The following is an 18,771-nucleotide window of genomic DNA, read 5'->3' on the forward strand; positions in this document are numbered from 1 at the left end:
TGCATTGTATATATATTAGTGTGTGGGGCTCTTTTAGGGGATCTCACTAAGATTTGGCTTACAGTTGTGGATTTCAATGTTTTTCAGGTACTTCAGATGATCAAGACAATATAAAGGCATGATTGTACACATCCTCCTGCTGATTTATGTTTTAGAGATTATTTGATACTTTGATTGGATGGATTTGATTTGAAAACAATGGTTGATTATCTTATGGTTTTTGTGAAAATGTTTTATAAAAATGAAAAATTTTATATGGTTTTTAGGATGTTACACTTATCATCCTACTCATGCTGACTAGGACCTCTACCACCTGAGGTCCTACCTAGGTGTTGTGGATCTCCAGCTCCATCGCCCCCATATCCACGACCCATAACAACAACCATGGTGTAAAGAAACAAGATGCAAATCGACGCCATTACCTGGAAAATTATAAGATATACAGATATAATTTCTATTACAAATACACATCACATAGGAATAAACATTTTATTTAATCTAGGAATCCAAATAAAGTTTCTATTATAAATAGAACATGGCAAGAAATACCCATATACATACATTATATACACATACCATCAACATTTCATACAAATACACATATACATACACATTTTCTTGTGTTCATACATACAAATACACATTATACACATATACATTCATTATACACATACAATCCACATAATGTTGTAAGCCGATTACACATACACATATACAAACCAAACATAATACCAATCCTATACAATTCAACACATATATCACAAATTTCACCCACATAAAAACTTTCACAAATTTTGTATATCGCATAAACCAAATACACACATATATCACATATTTTGTATATCACATTAACCTAACACAACACCAAACTTTCATAAATTTTGTATGTATCTCATATTTCACTAAGAACAACCAACAATACACACATATATTACATATCATGTATTATGTATAAAAGAACTTGTGATCATTGGTGGTGGTAGGGTGAGATGCAATCGACTTTAACAAATGAGAAAGAGGTGAAAGATAGTACATATCAAACCCAAAATTGTTTTGATTAAAAAATTATCAAGGTCATAGGAGAAAGAGAAAGAAAAAAGAAAGAGAACAAAGGGAGAAAATGAAGATGTGGTGGTCACCGAGAGGTCGTCGATAGTGGAGATGGAAGCCGGTGGTCGAAATAGTTAGTCGAATTCGTCGCAGATCGAAATCGTTAGTCGATGGGATCGTTGCAGAATGAGAGAAATGGAAGCAGAAGAGGGAAGAAAGAAAGTTGAAGTGTTTATCTGCAATGGCTTTTAGCATCAACGCCATTGCAATAGTGACGACATATAAGCAATTACAGCGACGGCTTGGAGGAAACTTATTCACGGTTCTTTTTTTCGAGCATTAGCGGTGACACATGTCACCGCTATTAATGTCCCCGATACTGCTATTCAACGACAAGCATTTCCAGCCGTTCGATGTAAACACCAATCAAGGGTTAGAGTTACGAGATTAGAACTCACACGGATGGCTACCAATTACCTTAGCGGTGATGCAAATAACCATTTTTCTTGTAGTGTTACTATTGCTCAAGTTATATACATTCTTACAAAAGAGCCTTCTATCCTTCGATTTCAGCAGGACGCTACTCAATGGTAGTATCATCCAGATTGATAGGGATATTAGCGTAGTATAGAAGAACATTCTACATATTTTCTTTCTATAAAGAATATGTATGGCTCTGCAACATTCAAAATGGGAAAAAAAAGATGAAACTACTTTTTTATCTTTATCTCTAAATTTAGTGAAATTTCACTCTTAAATATGATTTTTTAGGTCTTTTGAAAAGAAATAAAATCCAAATACAATCCGAACTTTAGTGAAAAGAAAATATATACATTTTGTTTTTGAACATAAGAGCAAACGTACTTCTAGTGTTACAACCTCACAAAACATCAATAACATGTTGCACACTCACACGTGAACCCTTTACAATACTATGTCATGCTTTAAACATAATACTACAAGAAAACATGCAAAAACACCTTGTAAACACCCACGTCTTCAGTTCCTAGCTTCCCACAACTCATAAATGCAGGGTTTAGGGTTTACAAAATAGGCATTAGTTTAGGCAACGGTATCACCAAATTGTAGGCACATACATGAAAACTAACGAGACGCTACCCGTTGCTGCAAAGCAGACCACTTGGAGGGAAGAGTGGTACGACCATGTGAGGTTTTTGCACGGTTTTTCCGCTTCTTATAGTATCTCCATGCCACCTGGATGGTGGTTGCCGCCTGGGACCGCCAGTATGGAGATTCGTACCTGGAGATAGCAAAAAATGTGCAGACCATGTAGTTATAAAAAACGAAACAGAAACTATGATATGCTATTCTAAATAAATGCAAAATTACTATATAGTACATGTGAAAACTAGCTGTGCATCCCATTTGGAAATGCAAAGGACTACAATGTGTCCCAACATGCTTGTCCTTGCATAAGGATGTGGAAATTTATAAGATTGTCTTTGTTACAAAGGACTCGAAAAGCTTTCTAGGGCTATGTGATGAGATTAGGATGGCGATAACGCTTTTACACAGACAAAAGATCAAGGACAAGTCAGTGTCCCACTTTGTGGGTGTGAAAAAAAAAATTGTAATTTTTGTCCCATTCACATCCGTCTAAGTCCATGTCCCTGCCCAAAGCATGCAAACCCATAATAAAAAATTGCTATTTCTGCAACAAACTTGTTTTTATGACGAAATATAAAGCGGTCACATTTCATTTTGTGATTGAAATAAGAAAGATTTTGCTTGAGCATGTTACACCGGTTGAAACATAGTTGCATGATGTGTGTAGGTTGGACAAATTTGTAAAATGTGGAACGTTTGTGGTAAATATAAGTGTTTAACTGGTCCCACAATGAAAATATTGTGTAAGTAAAAGATGCATTACCTTATGGCAAACTGAACACGCTGATTCATTAAGAATACAGAAAAAAGAGTTGTTACTTCCTCAAGATCTGCAGCCCGTAGAACAAATGCCTCCACATTCGTTATGCATTTCACTGTCCTGTCGCTAAGCAATCTGCCTCCTTGTTTTCTGTCGTTTCTTGTATCTGGAAGTAACATTTGATTGTGAAAAGGAATCAAAATCTAAAGGTTCATGTTCTTAAACTAACAAGAAATTGAAATAAATATCAACAAACTTTCACTTCATTCCTAATTTTCCCGCTGGACTTTAGAAAATGTTACTGAAACCAGTCACGTTTTGAAACTTGTTATAGAACCCGTTCTCCATGTTACCATTTTACAGATTTTTTTTTTAATCAAAATTACCCAAATTAATCAATTTTAGAAAGTACAATGGTTAATAATGAATTTTATAGTCCCATGACCAAACTATTAATGAATTAATATTATGTTGTTATTATTGCCATTTGTCCATCCCATCTAGTTTATACCTCCATTAACTGATGAATGTTCAAGGGACCATCTGAGAAGTTCTTCACCGCATACATCACCCTCCGACAATGGAACATGATTCTCATCTTCTCCTATGCTTTCCATCTTTCCTCTTACAATAAAAACCATGTTCGTCACAACCCCTCCTTGATATAAAGGTGTGCCTCCTTGGACATATATCTTTTGCCTTAACCTTTCACATATTGCATCTAAAATCGGTTCATCCATCATTGCTAAAATCCTGACCTATGATTTAAAAAGTTGTGATTATAATTTGTAACTGCAAGAAACAACATACTTACATTATTTTGTTTATTATATATACCATTTTACTTTCACTTTTTCTATATTGCATTATAATACTTTTAAAAAAACTACCCGATTATAGCATCGTCATCGAAATACAAAACGATTTTCATTGTAATCGGGTAGAATTTTTGAAGTATAATGTCCTAAAATGAAAACAAATATATACTTGAGTAGAAGTTTCAGATAATAAGAAAACAAAATGGAAGTACACTTGTAATAGAAAAGAATGAAAGCAGAATGCTATAATACATAAATAAATGAAGGTACGTTGTTATTTCTTGGATTTACCCTTAGTTTTAATGATATGTAATCATATAATAGTAACCAAAAAGGAACATAGAGGGAGGGTTGACTCTCACTTTCTTGACAAAACTAAAGAGGTGCCGGCGTACATCTCTTTGCAAGTCTTCAGGCAAATTCTCCATTAGCATCTCCTCATTAACCCCTCGGGTAGCTGCCCAATTATAATGCTCCGACTCTCGAACTTTTCTGCACATCAAAACGTTAAATGGTTTTTCTCTCATGTTTTAATACAATGTCTTTTTTCCTCTTTTGAGGCTGTGGTTTTTCACCAATTGTTTGAGTTCTCCACTCCTATCCTTATGTTCTTATTTTCCAATTTTTTTCACTTGGCAGGCTGTTGGGAATCTCTGAGACCATTTTCCCAAAAAAATCTTATGATCACTTGAGGTTACGGCTAAATTTTATTTTTCTATGGAAAAGAGGGCAGTGGATTTATAATTAATCACTCTACACAAAGAAATTAAAGTAATGAGGCATGAGATATATACCTTCGTAAGTCTTCTGGCAAATGTCGGTGTCCCATCCAATGCTCAATATCACGTCGTCTAAGTGACATTTCCAGCCGTCTAAGATAATATTAAAATTCCATAGATCATGCACATGGAAGAATTATTTATATCATAATTCAATGAGTGGTTATAACTACCATAATAATTAACCGCATTAAATGGTTCACCTGCGTCCAAGACCTTGAAGGAAGTTCTGCATGTTCCCGATCAGAAGTGCAAAAAGTAGAAGCCCTAGGCCAATTATACCCATCGTAAAAAGGACTTCCCCAACATAGTAACTTGGAGATTGATTGCCCGCCAGTGTACTGATTTGCTTCTCACAATCATCAGCAAATAAAGAATTAGGAGGAATTTTGTTATTACCTTTGACATAAATAATTTCATTTACAAGATAGAAATAGAACTTAACATCAAAAAGTTTGAGGCAAAATACAAAAATGAGCAACTCACTTTCATTTATTTGTGTTTTAATTTATTTCTTTAGATTACATCATTGTTCATTTCATTTTTTTACCTATTAAATCAATCACTAGCTTAAATCCCATAACTCTAGCAACAATAAAATATCAAATCCCTTATTTTGGCATAACAACCCTCTCCTTAGTAAAACTAATAACATGCAAACACCACAAACTAATTTATTAAGATTTATTTACATGCCAAAAAGTTTTCAATTTATTTAGATATTTCCATAACAGTTACTTATTAACACAAGGTAATAATATAAGAAATGGAATGAAATACTGAAAGAGCCCTCACAAAAAACAAAAGCGAACAAAGTTTATCCAAAAAAATTGAATATATACCTGAAACCCCCAAAAAAAGGAATATACATATCTTCTGATTATGTTATCCTCGGCAATGAGATTGACAGCTTTCTCGTAAATTCCATAGGGGAAACTGGCCTGATCTGTAAAACAAGAACTCGAACGTTCATCTTGTTTCCAGTTATTCCATTGTCGATCACGTGCTAAGTATTGAAAATCATCCCCACGCCCGCAATCTATAAACTTCAAACAGTTTGGGAACAATGTAGATTGACGACAAGCTTGTCGAAGGCATTCACTCACCCTCTTGAAAGAATTAAAGGAAAAAACAATTAGTACTGGCCTGTAAACTTTAATACACTATGACATGAATAATAGCATATAAATATCTGGAGACGAAATTATAACTTTGAAGCTGTTTAAAAAATGCGCTTTATCAAAACTTATGGCGATTGTGCAATAGTTTTAGACTAAGTTACAAGTTTCAGCCCTGTCCTTAATCAAAAGTTATGGGTATTGTTCAATAGTTTGTCCTTTTGCTTTTTTCATCCCCAATACGATGTTTGGAGACGCTCGTCCCTATAATTCACGTTGTTTATAAATGGGTGTTACGTCAATGTAAATGATCTTTTTGTTCTCATCTTCTTTCTCTCTTCCTTAAAACTCTATAACAGACGACATCAATGTCCTCCAGATTTATGTTTTATTTTGGAATTTTCTTTTAGTTTCATTTTTTGTTTTGTTTTAATTTAGCATTGTTTTGGGGGTTCTGGATGAGTTTCGTTTGATATTAGGGTTTATTACAGAGCAAAATGAAGGAGATAAAGAAAATAAAAATGGTCATTTTACAGATTTTCACTGCTGAACAGTTATGTTTAACGACCCAGGTACTGAAAGAGTGGCCAAACTATGTTTTATGGACCATGAAATAAGGCAAACTACTATAGCCATAAACTTTGACAAAGTACAAGGCCGAAATGTGTAAACTTGTTTTATAGTAAATAACATATTCACCTTGTCTAAGATTAGCATTGTGATTAAAATATATATACTCTATTTTGTGTTTTTTTTTTTTATTTTAAAAAATGAATATAAAACATATAAGATAAAACATGGTCAATAACTCAATATTTCATGATCTCACTCACCTGTAACCCTAACAGATACCAGGATGATCCAACAACATGACCAGCCAAGAAATAGGTCAGAAGATTGATGACAAAGTTGGCCCATGCTGACTCAAATATAAAACCACTTGGAGACTGGCCAGCAAGAAGAGGCAGAAATCGGTATAACCTGGGGATGTACTGACTAAGAACACCTGATCGCAAGAGATTCTTTGCATAAGTAGCTCCGGATGTCGCACTTGGTAAGAAAAGTAATACAATTATCTGCTTGCATAGTAAATTAACTTATGAGGAATTACAACTAATGAGGGTAAAAATAAGATATTATGATTGAAAGAAAATCTCACCTGAGGAACCGGTAATACAATAAATAAGTCAAGGAAGAAAAATCCAGAAAGATAATGTAATGCGATTTTTCTAGGTTGATCAACCAAGTCTCCAGCTCCTACAACCCTTGATTCAGGTGAAACAAATGCTAACCTGAACTGCAAAGACAAAATTACTATTACGCTACCATATTCTCCATAATGATTCTTTCATTCAAGCTAGGTAAATATACACCAAAACAATTAGATGGTCGGTAGCTATACAAAGTATACAACATGGGCTATATCTATTGGGCTAGACCGGCAGACCGTAGCTTGGCATTTTGTAGATGTGGGCATTCATATGCAGTTTGTGCGGATTTGACATATATAGACAAATCTTGTAAACCGCAAATGAGAGATCAGGACATCTGGTCTAGTGATCAAAAAGCTCATAATGCAAAAGCTAACTCAATTAACTTTTAACAAATTGACTTAAATGAATATGCAAGATGTTTTGAAAGAAACTTCATTTGCATTTTCCAAATGAATATGCAAGATCTTTTGAAAGAAACTTCAGTGGCTACTTTATGGTTAAAGTTGGAGCAACTATTGATGACTAAGATCCAACCATACAAGTTGCATCTAAAGCAACAATTGTTCAATCTCAAGATGATTGAAGGAGTTTCTTTAGCTTAACATATTTCCAAATTAAAAGAGTTGATCATTAACATGGAGAATATGGATGTTCAGTATGAAGATGAAGACTTGGCCTTATTCTTGTTGTCATCGTTGCCTGAATCCTACAACCATATTCATTATACTATCATCTACAGCCGTGAAACTCTTGTTTTAGATGAAGTTTTATAGATTTGGATTCAAATGAGAATATGAAGCATATTACTTGTGGTGGTTCAAATGATGTTAAAGTCGAAGGTTTAAATGCTAGAGGAAGAACAACAGATAGAGGTAAAACGTCTTAATCTTCCAACAAGGCTAGATCCAAGTCTAAAGGCGAAAGAAAGTTTTACAATTACTATCACAAGAAGGAAATTTGATTGATCAATGCTTCAAGTTGAATAATGAAGAGAAAAAAAACAAATGATAAACAAGCTAGTTCTTATGGTGAAGCCAATGTTGCTGAGGTTGATTGTATTGGAGAACTTACAGTTTATTCGGATGAACTAGATTCTATTAGTGAATGGATACTCAATTCCGTTTGTACTTTTCATATGTGTCATAATAGAAGTTACTTTTATACGTTTGAGATGGTTAGCCATGGCTATGTTTTTATGGATAACAATTCTACATGTCTAATCGTTGGGTATGGTTCAATCAGAATCTGTATGTTTGATGGAATTATCCAAATAATAGAGGATGTTAAATACGTTCCAGGCCTTAGAAGAAACTTGTTATATCATAGGCCCCATTTGATAAACATTTTCAGGTCCAAACAAATCTTTCTGGCTGAATGGATATGTAAGACTGTTTGATTTGCACAAAAAAAAGTGTATTTTCCGATAAGATGTATTTCCAAGAAAGCCCGGAAACCATATATTTCTGGTTGAATGGGCCGGAAAGACAGTTGTACTCCAAACCTCGCATCTTTCTTTCTTGGATTATTAATTTCTTTAAATTTCATTTTTATTGGATTATTAATTTTTTTACTGGATTATTAAATATTGATAAGTATTATTTTTCATATATAATATTTATGTATTAATAAATATTATTTTATTGTAATATTAATTTCTTTTAAATAATTCTTTTTTTTTATAATTTTTTTTAATTTTTTATTGGATTATATATTAATAAATATTATTTATAATATTTATCATTTATATATTAATAAATATTACTTTATTGAATTATTAATTTGTTGTAGTTAATTTTTTTACTTCATTTTTATTGGATTAATTCTTTTTTTTTTTATAACACCATCATCCTAATTTATTTTAAAAAAATCTCATCCATCCTACTACTACCGAACATAAATCGGGTCAAGAATCACATGTTGGGTTATAAAAAAACTAAAATAACTAGAAAGAATAACAACGTGACATCTACTTGAAAAACAATAAACTAAAACAACCTAATCGATATTCTACTTGGATTTTAATTGATTTATGTTTAATTACTTTGTATGATAATTTGTATTTGTATTTTTAAATGATTATTGTGTAATTTTGATTTTGTATGTTTTTATAACTATTCAGCAACTTCATCCATCGCCTATGCAGTTATCGCGGTCCAAAATCTAATCACGGTCACTTGCTGTGATTTAAAATAGCGGTTCTCGCGGTGAGATAGCGGTTTTTGAAAAATCATGTAATATATATATATATATATATATATATATATATATATATATATATATATATATATCTCATTAATTAATTAATAAAATAGAAATACGCAACTCCTCTATTCCAAAATCTAAATCCAATTAATTCATTGAATTAAGTAAAATCAATCAATTAAATCTTCCTTATAGATAAGTTAATCGTTTCCTTATATAAAATTAATCCATAGAAGAAGGAAAAAAGTGATGGAAACAGAAAGAAAAAGCAATCGGCATAGCTAAAATCAATTTTGTGAAATAGCGGTCAAAAACCGAGATCTCGGAGTCGAAATAGCGGAAAATAGCGGCCAATCTCGGCTAATCCCGGAGATATTAGCAGTTCCGCTATTCTGAGCGCTATTTGAAACCGCTATTTTGCCAACACCCGCGAAATGGTATCCCACTGAGATCTCGGCGCTATTAACTGCCCAGTCCATCGCAGTATAAAACAACAGGATAATATGGTCATTTTTCATCATTCAACATAGTCAATCAAATGTATTATCAAACATCGTGGTTTCTTTCTCAGTCAGAAAACTTTCCAAGACAGTATTTTCCCGGACATCAACTATCAAACGGGACCTTAGTTCCATTGATAGAAAGGGATATGAGTTTGCTGGTAAAGGTAGAGTTCTCAAGGTATTCAAAGATGATTCTAACAAACTGAGATCCAAATGAAAGACTTCATACCTCTACTTTCTTGAGTGGAAAATAATTTCAAGTGATGTTATTGTTTCAAAGTTACTTTCTGATCTAGAGAAGTGTCGTATTTGGCACCTTCGACTCTACCATATGAGTTTTCAAGGCATGTCTGAATTGATTCGAAGAGGATTACTTTGTAAATAAAAGGTTATTGGTTTAGAGTTCTATAAAGATTGTGTATATAGAAAGAGAAAGTGGGTGAGATTTATGAGTGATGTTCATACAGCAAAAGGACCACTCGACTATGTCCAAGCATATTTGTAGGGACTGACTCGAGTTGCTTCGAAATGTGGAGCTATTTATATGGTCACTATCATTGATGATTTCTCCAGAAAGGCATGGTCTTTCTTCTTGAAACATAACGGAGATTTTTCTCACCTTTAGAAATTGGAAAGTACAAGTTGAAAAGCAATCTGGATTGTTAGTAAAGTATCTTCTAATGGATTATGGACTTTAGTTTTGCTCAAAAGAGTTTAATGCCTATTGCTAAAAGGAAGGCATCAATCGACATCACATGGTAGTCCATACACCTCAACAAAAGGGTGCAGCCGAAAGGGTGAATCACACCATTATGGAGGTCTATTTTATGCTTTCCAATTCCAAATTGCTAAATTCCATTTGGGTGGAGGTTGTTTCTACTGCTTTCCATGTAATAAAACAATCACCGCTAAGAGCAATTAAGAAGAAAAATCCATTTGAGTTATGGTATGGGATACTTGTCGATTGTACAAATTTAAAACCTTTTGGATGTCCAGCTTATGCATGAGCTGAAAATGGGAAGTTAGAACTGAGAACAATAAAATGTGTTTTTTGGGGTATAATCCGGGTGTAAAAGGATAGAAGTTACAGTGCTCAAATCTAAAGAAAGTTATTATAGAAAGATATGTTACTTTTGATGATTCCGCTATAATTGAGCTTGTTGCCAACTCTTTTAGAAGTGCAGATGCATCATCCCAAGCAAGTAAAGAGAAAGCTCAAATGGAGGTGTAGATTCCTACTTCATCTTCCACTTCTATTCCAAGTTCAGTAGAAAATCAAGAGTCTTCCTCGTCTGATAAGCCCATTGTTTTTGAAGAGTCAACATCTTCGCCACCACAAGCTATTAGTCCACGCATTGGAAGAGATAGATCGAGAAGAGATATTGTACCTCCAAAGAGCTATGTTGAAGCTAAACTTGTTTCTTATGCTTTTATTTAGATGATGATATTTAGTCTGGAATGGAGCCTATGAATTATGATGAGGCTGTTAAGTCTAAAGATTCAAGTGATTGGATGATTGCAATGCAAAGTGAGATGGAGTCCTCACAAAGAACTGATAATTGAGATTTAGTTTCTATTCCAAAAGGAAAATTACCGGTTAAATTCTAGTGGGTTTATAAGCTCAAGGAACTTGTCAACCCAGATGAGAAACCAAGTTACAACGCTAGGCTATTAGCTAAAGGCTACAATCAAATTCCTGGTACTGAATAAACTTAAATTTATTCCTCAGTTGTCAAACGTAGTACTGTCTGTGTATTGTTGAGATTGGTTGTTTCTAATGACTATGAGTTAGAGCAACTCGATGTTACTATAACTTTCTAAAATGGTGTTCTTGAGGAAGATATTATTATGCAACAACCTCAGGGTTTTGTAGTTCCTGGTAAGGAGAATTATGTTTATAAATTGAATAAACCTCTTTATGGCCTCAAGAAATCTCTTAGACAATGGTATAAGAGGTATTATTCATTTATGGCTAATCACGAATTCAAGAAGTGTGCCCGTGATAGTTGCGTTTATTACAAAAACTGTGGTGATGGTTTGAAGATCTACTTCTTATACGTGGATGACATGTTGATCGTAGCGAAAGATATAAAGCAGATTCAGAAATTAAAAGACCAGTTGAAAATTGGTTTTGAAATGCATGACTTACGAGTTGCCAAAAATATATTAGGTATGGAAATTGTTCATGATAGGAAGTTTAATGTCTTGTATCTTGCTAAAAATTTACATTGAGAGAGTCCGAAGACACTTCAATATGCATGAAGCAAAACCTATAAACACACCTTTTGCAGCTTAATTGAAGTTATCTCGTATGAGTCCTACTACTAAGAACTACTAAGATTGATATGGACTATATGGCACGTGTTACATACTCTACTACTGTCAGATCTTTAATGTATTATATGATTTTCACGCACGTTGATTTGATTTATGTTGTTAGCATGATTAGTATTAGTATATATATATATATATATATATATATATATATATATATATATATATATATATATATATATTGCGAACCCACGGAAAGAACATTGGAAAGCAAAGCAATGGATCTTTCATTATTTACGAGGTACATCTTCTATGTGCCTGCATTTTGGTAAGTCTACCATTGGGGTGCTTGGATATGTTGATTCAGATCATGCTAAAGATCTGGATAAATGGAGATCTATTACAGGGTATGAGTTTACTTTGAACGATTATGCTATTAGTTAGAATGCCCAGTTACAGTCTACAATTGCTTTGTTATCTACCAAGGCAGAGTATATGTTGATTACAAAAGCAATTAAGGAAGATATCTGGTTGAGGGGTCTATTTATTGAACTCAACGATAGATTGAAGGTTACCATAGTATTATATAACAATAAAAGTGCTATCTTCTTTGAGAAAAGATCAAATGTTTCATGCCCAAACTAAGCACATTGATATGCCTTTCCATTTTGTGTCGAATATCATTGAAAAAAGGTGATTTTGTCATGGACAAGATTCATACAGATTATAATCCTGCTGATATGTTCACTAAGATCTTCCTATAGCTAAGTTCAAACTATGTTTGGACTTGATGAGAGTTTCTGATCACAATTGAGCCTGAATGGTTTGGTGGAGGAGGTATTTTTCTTTTCGGAATCAGTTTTTCACTAAATGGTGATTACAAGTTCTTATGGAGTTTTAGAGTTTGATAAGCTATTGACGTTTTATGTTTTCGGGTGATTTTTGGACAAGTTGAAATTTTGAATGGTCTATTTTGAAGTCAAGATGGAGATTGTGGAAATATGCCTTCCAAAATTGACAATTTCTGCTTAGTTCAAGGGATATATTGTCTTTCTAGCAATCTAGGTCTAACTTGGTTGCATCAAGTCTAAAAATGACATTGGGTCTAAAATGGGTGTATTAGGTCAAAAAATGACACCATGTCTAAAATAGGTGTATCAGGTCTAAAATGGACTTGTTCTAGAAATGCAATTGCTTCATTGTTGAAGGTCCATATTTGCCAATTTTGGAAAATCTTTATTCCTTTGTAGCTTAAATTGAATGTTATTTTCTAGAAGAGAGATATTAAACAAAAAATCAAGATTTCTTCTTCTTCCCCATTTTGGATCGACATTTCTAGGGTTTCAACCCTTTTTCACCAAATCACCATTATAGTTCATCGTAATCTATTTGATCGAGCTTTGTAAACACTGCAATATTTTAGTGGATTGGTTCTTGGCTTACTCCGCCCGTGGTTTTTTCCCAATTTGGGTTTTCCACATAAATTTTTGTGTCTCTCTGATTTACTATTTTGCTTGGTAATTGCATTTGATTGATTGTTGTTTGATATATTACTCCTATTCCGCTTAAATTAATATTGTTCTTGTGATTCGGATTTGTGGGTTGTTTGATGAATTAGGGTTTTTTTTTTTCCATATTTGTGCATCTTTATCCTCTTTGTTTACTACATTGATATAGTTGCTTAACGCCTTAACCCTTGTTAGAAGTTATAATTAATGTAACATTTTCATTTGCTATGTACTAGACTACTAGGTTAGGAACAAAAAATAAAAATATATTGGTATTCTTTAGGGAGGACATAGGGTAAATGCCATCCATACCAATAAGCCCCATGGCCAAAATGAAGACTAAGAGGTGATTAAGCCGTTTACCTGAACAAGAATATGCATGAAGTATATAAGGTCTGTCACGCTTCTGAAAACCACGATGGTTTTCGTCATTGGCCAATTAATTATTATGCACTTACAGTCCTGCTCCAAAAAAAGTAAAACATGTAGAAGGAAATTAGTCACAGTTTAAACAATAAAAAAAGATTATCTATGTTAAATGTGTGTTTAAGGTAGAAGCAGGAAAAATGGCTTTGAATTGTGTTTCATAGTTAGGTGAAGAAATAGTTTTAAGTTTGACTCAGATAAATCACAAACTGACTTTTACTGGCATAGAAGTTGATTTTGTGTCATTCAAATACATACACCTAATAAATATAAACGGTTATTATTCCTAACAGATCAAATTTTCATTGTAGCAAAAAACTGCCTAACAAGGCCACTTTTGTTACCAAGTACAATAGAGAACAAGTGTGACTCAGACTCGAACTCGAACTAGGACTTAGGATTGGGACCGATGTCAATGGGATAAAAATTACAATTATTTGTCAAACTCAAACGGTGGAAGAAGGTAGGACAAAAACATGCTCTCAATCTCTTCTTTGTGCAAAAAACATGAATCCTTTTATATGAGCAATGTTACCTTCTTGACTGACAGCAAGTAAAAGAATAAGGGGTCTATGAAAATGGCAAATAAGCACGATATGACAATGAACTGGTTCCACTGTTGAACTGCTTTGGCATGTGGATTCATGACCCCGAATGCAAAGCTTTTAATTAACAATAATTTGTCTTTTGCCCACAGCTTTGCGCCTTCATACCAAACACCATCAAACTGCAAAAAAAATAAAAAAATAAAAAAACAGAAAAAAAACATAATAACTGCATGTACAAAGTAAGCAATTCAATTTGAAGGACGCTATAAGTACATAAGAACAATGTTTTACATTTTTCGAGTAATTCAAAATCGTTACTAAAATCATTCAAGTTTCAAAAGCCATTATATGATCATTTAATTTTCAAAACAATAAAAAACTATCATTCGTTATGAAATCCAATGAATGATGTCAACATTTTACAGGTATGCGATCAACATACATTACCCTGAATAAGCAAAATTGAAAAATGTAGTGCTTTTAGTAATGTTTATCAAAACCGAATGACCAAATTAGGTATGAAGTGAAAGTATGTTGCTACTTATATTAACATTTAATTTCATTTTACATGCCCTCAATCAATATATATCTAAAACAGGTTAGATAAGATACAACTAAATCCTGCATTTGTTACATGGGACAAGATTGGAGTGGACGGGAGGATGGGACCTGACAAGCTTTTTAAGACCCTATTCATTGATGAGGATATGGAGGGTATTTACGTCTTTTACACAAACTATAGATAAAAAAACAAGTCCCTACCCCACCTTACTCCACCTATCTGGATCCGACAAAAAATTGCAATTTTGTCATCGACATCACTCCTAGTCCACAAACACAGTAAAACTGTTCCGTTCTACGAAACAGGGACTAAAGGTCAAAATCTTCTCAAAAGTCAAACCACCATCAAGACACAAGATTTTAACAGATCAAAATTTAAATATTTTAGAAAGAAAAGAGTAATACACGGTGGCGAAACCCCTCGGATCTTGACATCGACCGTGCTTTGTAAGCAGCTGGGCATGTTGTACAGTAAGGATCATCACACATCCCCAATTGTCCAGACTTCATTAAGTGCTCACTTTGATGGCTATAATTTTTAGTGCGTACTCGTTCCACAAGCTCCCTCTCTTGTCTCTGTACATCACGAGTTTTTCTTTCACTACGCAAGGGACCTGTAAAGCCAACACGATTTGTTGCACCAGGATTCATTTCAATGGAGCTAGAAGGAATGGATATTGAAACAGCAGTTCTGCTCCTCTGTAAATTTCTTCGATTTATATTGTGATCGTAGCTATCGGTTGACCAATTTGTAGTTGTTAACATTGGTACATCGTCTTTTTCAATAGAGTCCATCTATCAAGCACCAAGTGTAATATCTGCATGAGAGATGTAAATCAGGTATACAATGACCCACTAGATGAACAAGTGCCCATAAGGAGCCAAATCAATTATGATTAAATTGAGGTTACATAAAGTATGTAAGTATGTGTCATAAGGGTTTATAGTGATTTTGTTTTACCCTTTGGTAATAAATTTTATTACAACGAATTACTTAAAATTTATCATTTGATTCTTAAATAAATAAATAATCGTGGCATACTAAATAAGAAATAGAAATATTCTAAATGTGTGGATGAAACCAAGAAATCATATGACTAAGCTAAGCAAACTTAAAGTATGTATTATGAGTTTATTATTAAAAAAATTGGAATGTATTTTACCTTAAAGGAAGTACCATTTGAACTTACAAAGATATAACTGTTAATTTCGAGTCATAATACTGCTTCTTCACAGCATAATTCAACTTCAACAGTAATTTAAAAAAAAAAAAAAAATCTGTAATAGAATCGTTTCTTGAGATAGCAATAATCAAATAATCAAATAACCAATTTCAAACAACCCTAAAAAACAGTCTCTGAAATAGAATAGCCTCAACAAGTTAATATCAAAACCAAAACACATTCTCAAACAGAAATAACAGTTGATATAATACATTAATATTAACCGTATATTATTTGTTTGGTGGTAACACATTCAATTGTACTCCACCACATTTTAGAAGCAATCAATCGCCACTTTTTTACATTCTTCAAGTAAAAGTGAAGTTACTTCAATATCAAAGTGAAGCGTATTCAGTATTTTCAGTACAAAAAACAAAAATACATGAGAAGCCAGAAGAAATTTAGACAAACCTTATTAAGAAGTGTATTTAAGCTCCAAGAAACGAACAATGAGGAAGCCACAAATAGTTATGAGATTATGTGTTTGAAAAAGAGGATAATAAGGAATATCAAAATCAAAAGGGCGCACAAGGGTTTTGACATGAAATGCATTGATTGAGCGTAGACGAAGACCAAGACCCAGTGAGGCAATGACTAGAAACAAACGCGACAAAAAGCGGTAGAAAGCAGTGGAACGATTACTCTCCCACATCTTTTCAATCACCATGTACACACACCATATATTTTTTTTCTTTGCGGAATGTATGTATACTTTTGATTATAAAGGAGCAAGAGGTCACTATCTCCTTCACCTTTTGATTAGAGGGTATCTTCTTGCATCCCGAGTCTTTTTAATATGGTCAAATGACAACAAACTAGATTGGATTACTTTTCGGTTATCTCAACTTTTTTTTTTCCATCAAAATTATTATTATTATTATTATTATTATTATTATTATTATTATTTGAAACGACAAATCTAACATACTCCTAAATTACTCCTTAAATCCACATATGTCGACAACGAGACTTGAACCTTCAACCTCAAAGAGGGAAGACAACACCGGATACCGCTGGGCTAGAATGCACACATAGGTATGTATTTTATTTTTGTTTAGAGTATTTTAGTCCCAATGTATTTATAGTTGCATATCTTGTATGCTTAGATATGTCAGTTCACTATAAACATTGATCTAAACATTGATCTGATACCAATCTGCCACATCCCCGGGGTGAGTTGGGTGACTTCATCTTGTAATATCATCACAGTGTATATAATTGAAATAAAACATCATCATCATCACACATACAATATAACAACCGCCATAGTTTACATAAGTGTGTTGGGTTACAAGTTACATTCCAAAATAATAAGTGTATGATGATAACAAAATCCACGAGTTCTTGATGATCAACTTGCTTAACAATTCCCTGAGAATACAAGTTATTTTGAAAACGTCAACATATATAATGTTCGTGAGTTCATAAGCATGTTTGTATGAAAGTTTTGTATCACATTATAAACACCAGAAAATCCGATATTTTCTGTAAAAATGGTTTGAAAGTTTTTTGTATCAAATCTTGTATTAAGCATGTGTGTTTTTGTTTTGAATGGGTATAAGGAGAGTATTCCAGAAAATCCTATATTTTCTGTTGTAAGTAGAAGGTATTACGTTTTCCCAGAAAATCCGATATTTTCTGTTATAGATGTAACACTCTAAAAATTTCAACAAATTTAAACTTTTCAAAAACAACCCAGTTTCATAAAGTTATTACAAAAAGGTTTTCAATACAATTATTATCAGAGTCTTCCCAGAACCACATCATAACACATAATCATGAGGAGCGGTACGATCATGCCTTTGCCTTGCAACGGTCTCCTGAAGAACCTGAAAAACATTAAACCACAACTGTAAGCCCGAAAGCTTAGTGAGATACCCCCCAAAATACCAACCACATACAAACATAACCATATCATATAACCGATACAGAACAGCCATGCACTTCGGGTCTACTGTGTGACTGGTCCGCCACACCGACCAACAGTCCACCTAGTCCACCCTCCGAGTCTAGCCATATACATCAAGTCTACAATGTGATTGGTCCGCCCGCACCGGGCCTTCAATCCACCTGGTCCACTCTCTGAGTCTACAGTATGACTGGTCCGCCCGCACTGGGCCTTCAGTCGGCCTGGTCCACTCTCCGAGCCTCGGCACGTCTGGTCCGCCCTCTTGGGGCCTGCAGCCTATTCGGACCGCTTGTTGGGCCTTCGGGATAACCGGTCCGCCCTGGGTATGTTGGCCTACAACACAAAGCAGGACCCGACTCCACCCAACCCCAGTCCAACAACCATGTGCACATAAACATTCAATCATATAACAATTCACATTCAAACAAGCCGATCTAGCAGATCACATAATGTAACATCATCCTAACCAGGATACCAACCTAATCGGTCACTAGCATAGCATCATCCTATATATCAAGATACCGACCTTAACCAGGTCTCTAACATATACCATCCTAACTACCAGGATGCAAACATAGCAAAGCAACAACATAACAACGATACCTGGATTACAATCCGATAAAGGGCCGACCTTGGTGCCTTAGACTCTGTTGATATAGTGAGGATAACTCACCTGCAACTACTGACTGAAGAGATAATACCAAGCTGCTCCGACCATTGACACGATCTCCACCACTAGCCAAACACCTA

General features: G+C 33.9%; 1 protein-coding gene across 3 annotated transcripts; it reads right to left on the minus strand.

The window, feature by feature from the left end:
- Nucleotides 1–1,860: 1,860 nt before the first annotated feature.
- LOC145086218 (putative cyclic nucleotide-gated ion channel 20, chloroplastic) lies at nucleotides 1,861–16,796 on the minus strand. 3 transcript variants are annotated; one of them, XM_079023963.1, is made up of 13 exons: nucleotides 16,524–16,796; nucleotides 15,295–15,707; nucleotides 14,316–14,507; nucleotides 13,718–13,816; nucleotides 6,813–6,950; nucleotides 6,487–6,729; nucleotides 5,378–5,644; nucleotides 4,739–4,884; nucleotides 4,551–4,628; nucleotides 4,119–4,248; nucleotides 3,450–3,696; nucleotides 2,942–3,104; nucleotides 1,861–2,311 (listed from the first exon to the last, which is right to left on the minus strand). In XM_079023963.1, the coding sequence occupies exons 2-13, from the start codon at nucleotides 15,682–15,684 to the stop codon at nucleotides 2,155–2,157; spliced, it is 2,250 nt and encodes a 749-aa protein (XP_078880089.1). In that variant the 5' UTR covers nucleotides 15,685–15,707; nucleotides 16,524–16,796; the 3' UTR covers nucleotides 1,861–2,154. The 3 variants fall into 3 exon arrangements, with proteins under 3 accessions (XP_078880089.1, XP_078880090.1, XP_078880091.1); XM_079023964.1 differs by lacking the exon at nucleotides 16,524–16,796 and adding an exon at nucleotides 16,325–16,461; XM_079023965.1 differs by lacking the exons at nucleotides 6,487–6,729; nucleotides 6,813–6,950 and having other exon boundaries at nucleotides 16,524–16,795.
- Between the last annotated feature and the right edge of the window lie 1,975 nt (nucleotides 16,797–18,771).

This window comes from Lactuca serriola, chromosome 2 (genome assembly GCF_051521515.1).
Source record: "Lactuca serriola cultivar US96UC23 chromosome 2, Lser_US96UC23_V15, whole genome shotgun sequence".
NCBI lineage: Eukaryota > Viridiplantae > Streptophyta > Magnoliopsida > Asterales > Asteraceae > Lactuca > Lactuca serriola.

What these genes read in the sequence shown, in the direction of transcription:
- LOC145086218 (XM_079023963.1), bottom strand. Translation starts at nt 15,684, where the DNA reads ATGGACTCTATTGAAAAAGACGATGTACCAATGTTAACAACTACAAAT. An exon ending in GGTATCTGTTAGGGTTACAG is followed by an intron (nt 5,645 to 6,486) that starts GTGAGTGAGATC and finishes AATTCTTTCAAG; the next exon opens with AGGGTGAGTGAATGCCTTCG. An exon ending in CGTGTTCAGTTTGCCATAAG is followed by an intron (nt 2,312 to 2,941) that starts GTAATGCATCTT and finishes TGCTATCTCCAG; the next exon opens with GTACGAATCTCCATACTGGC.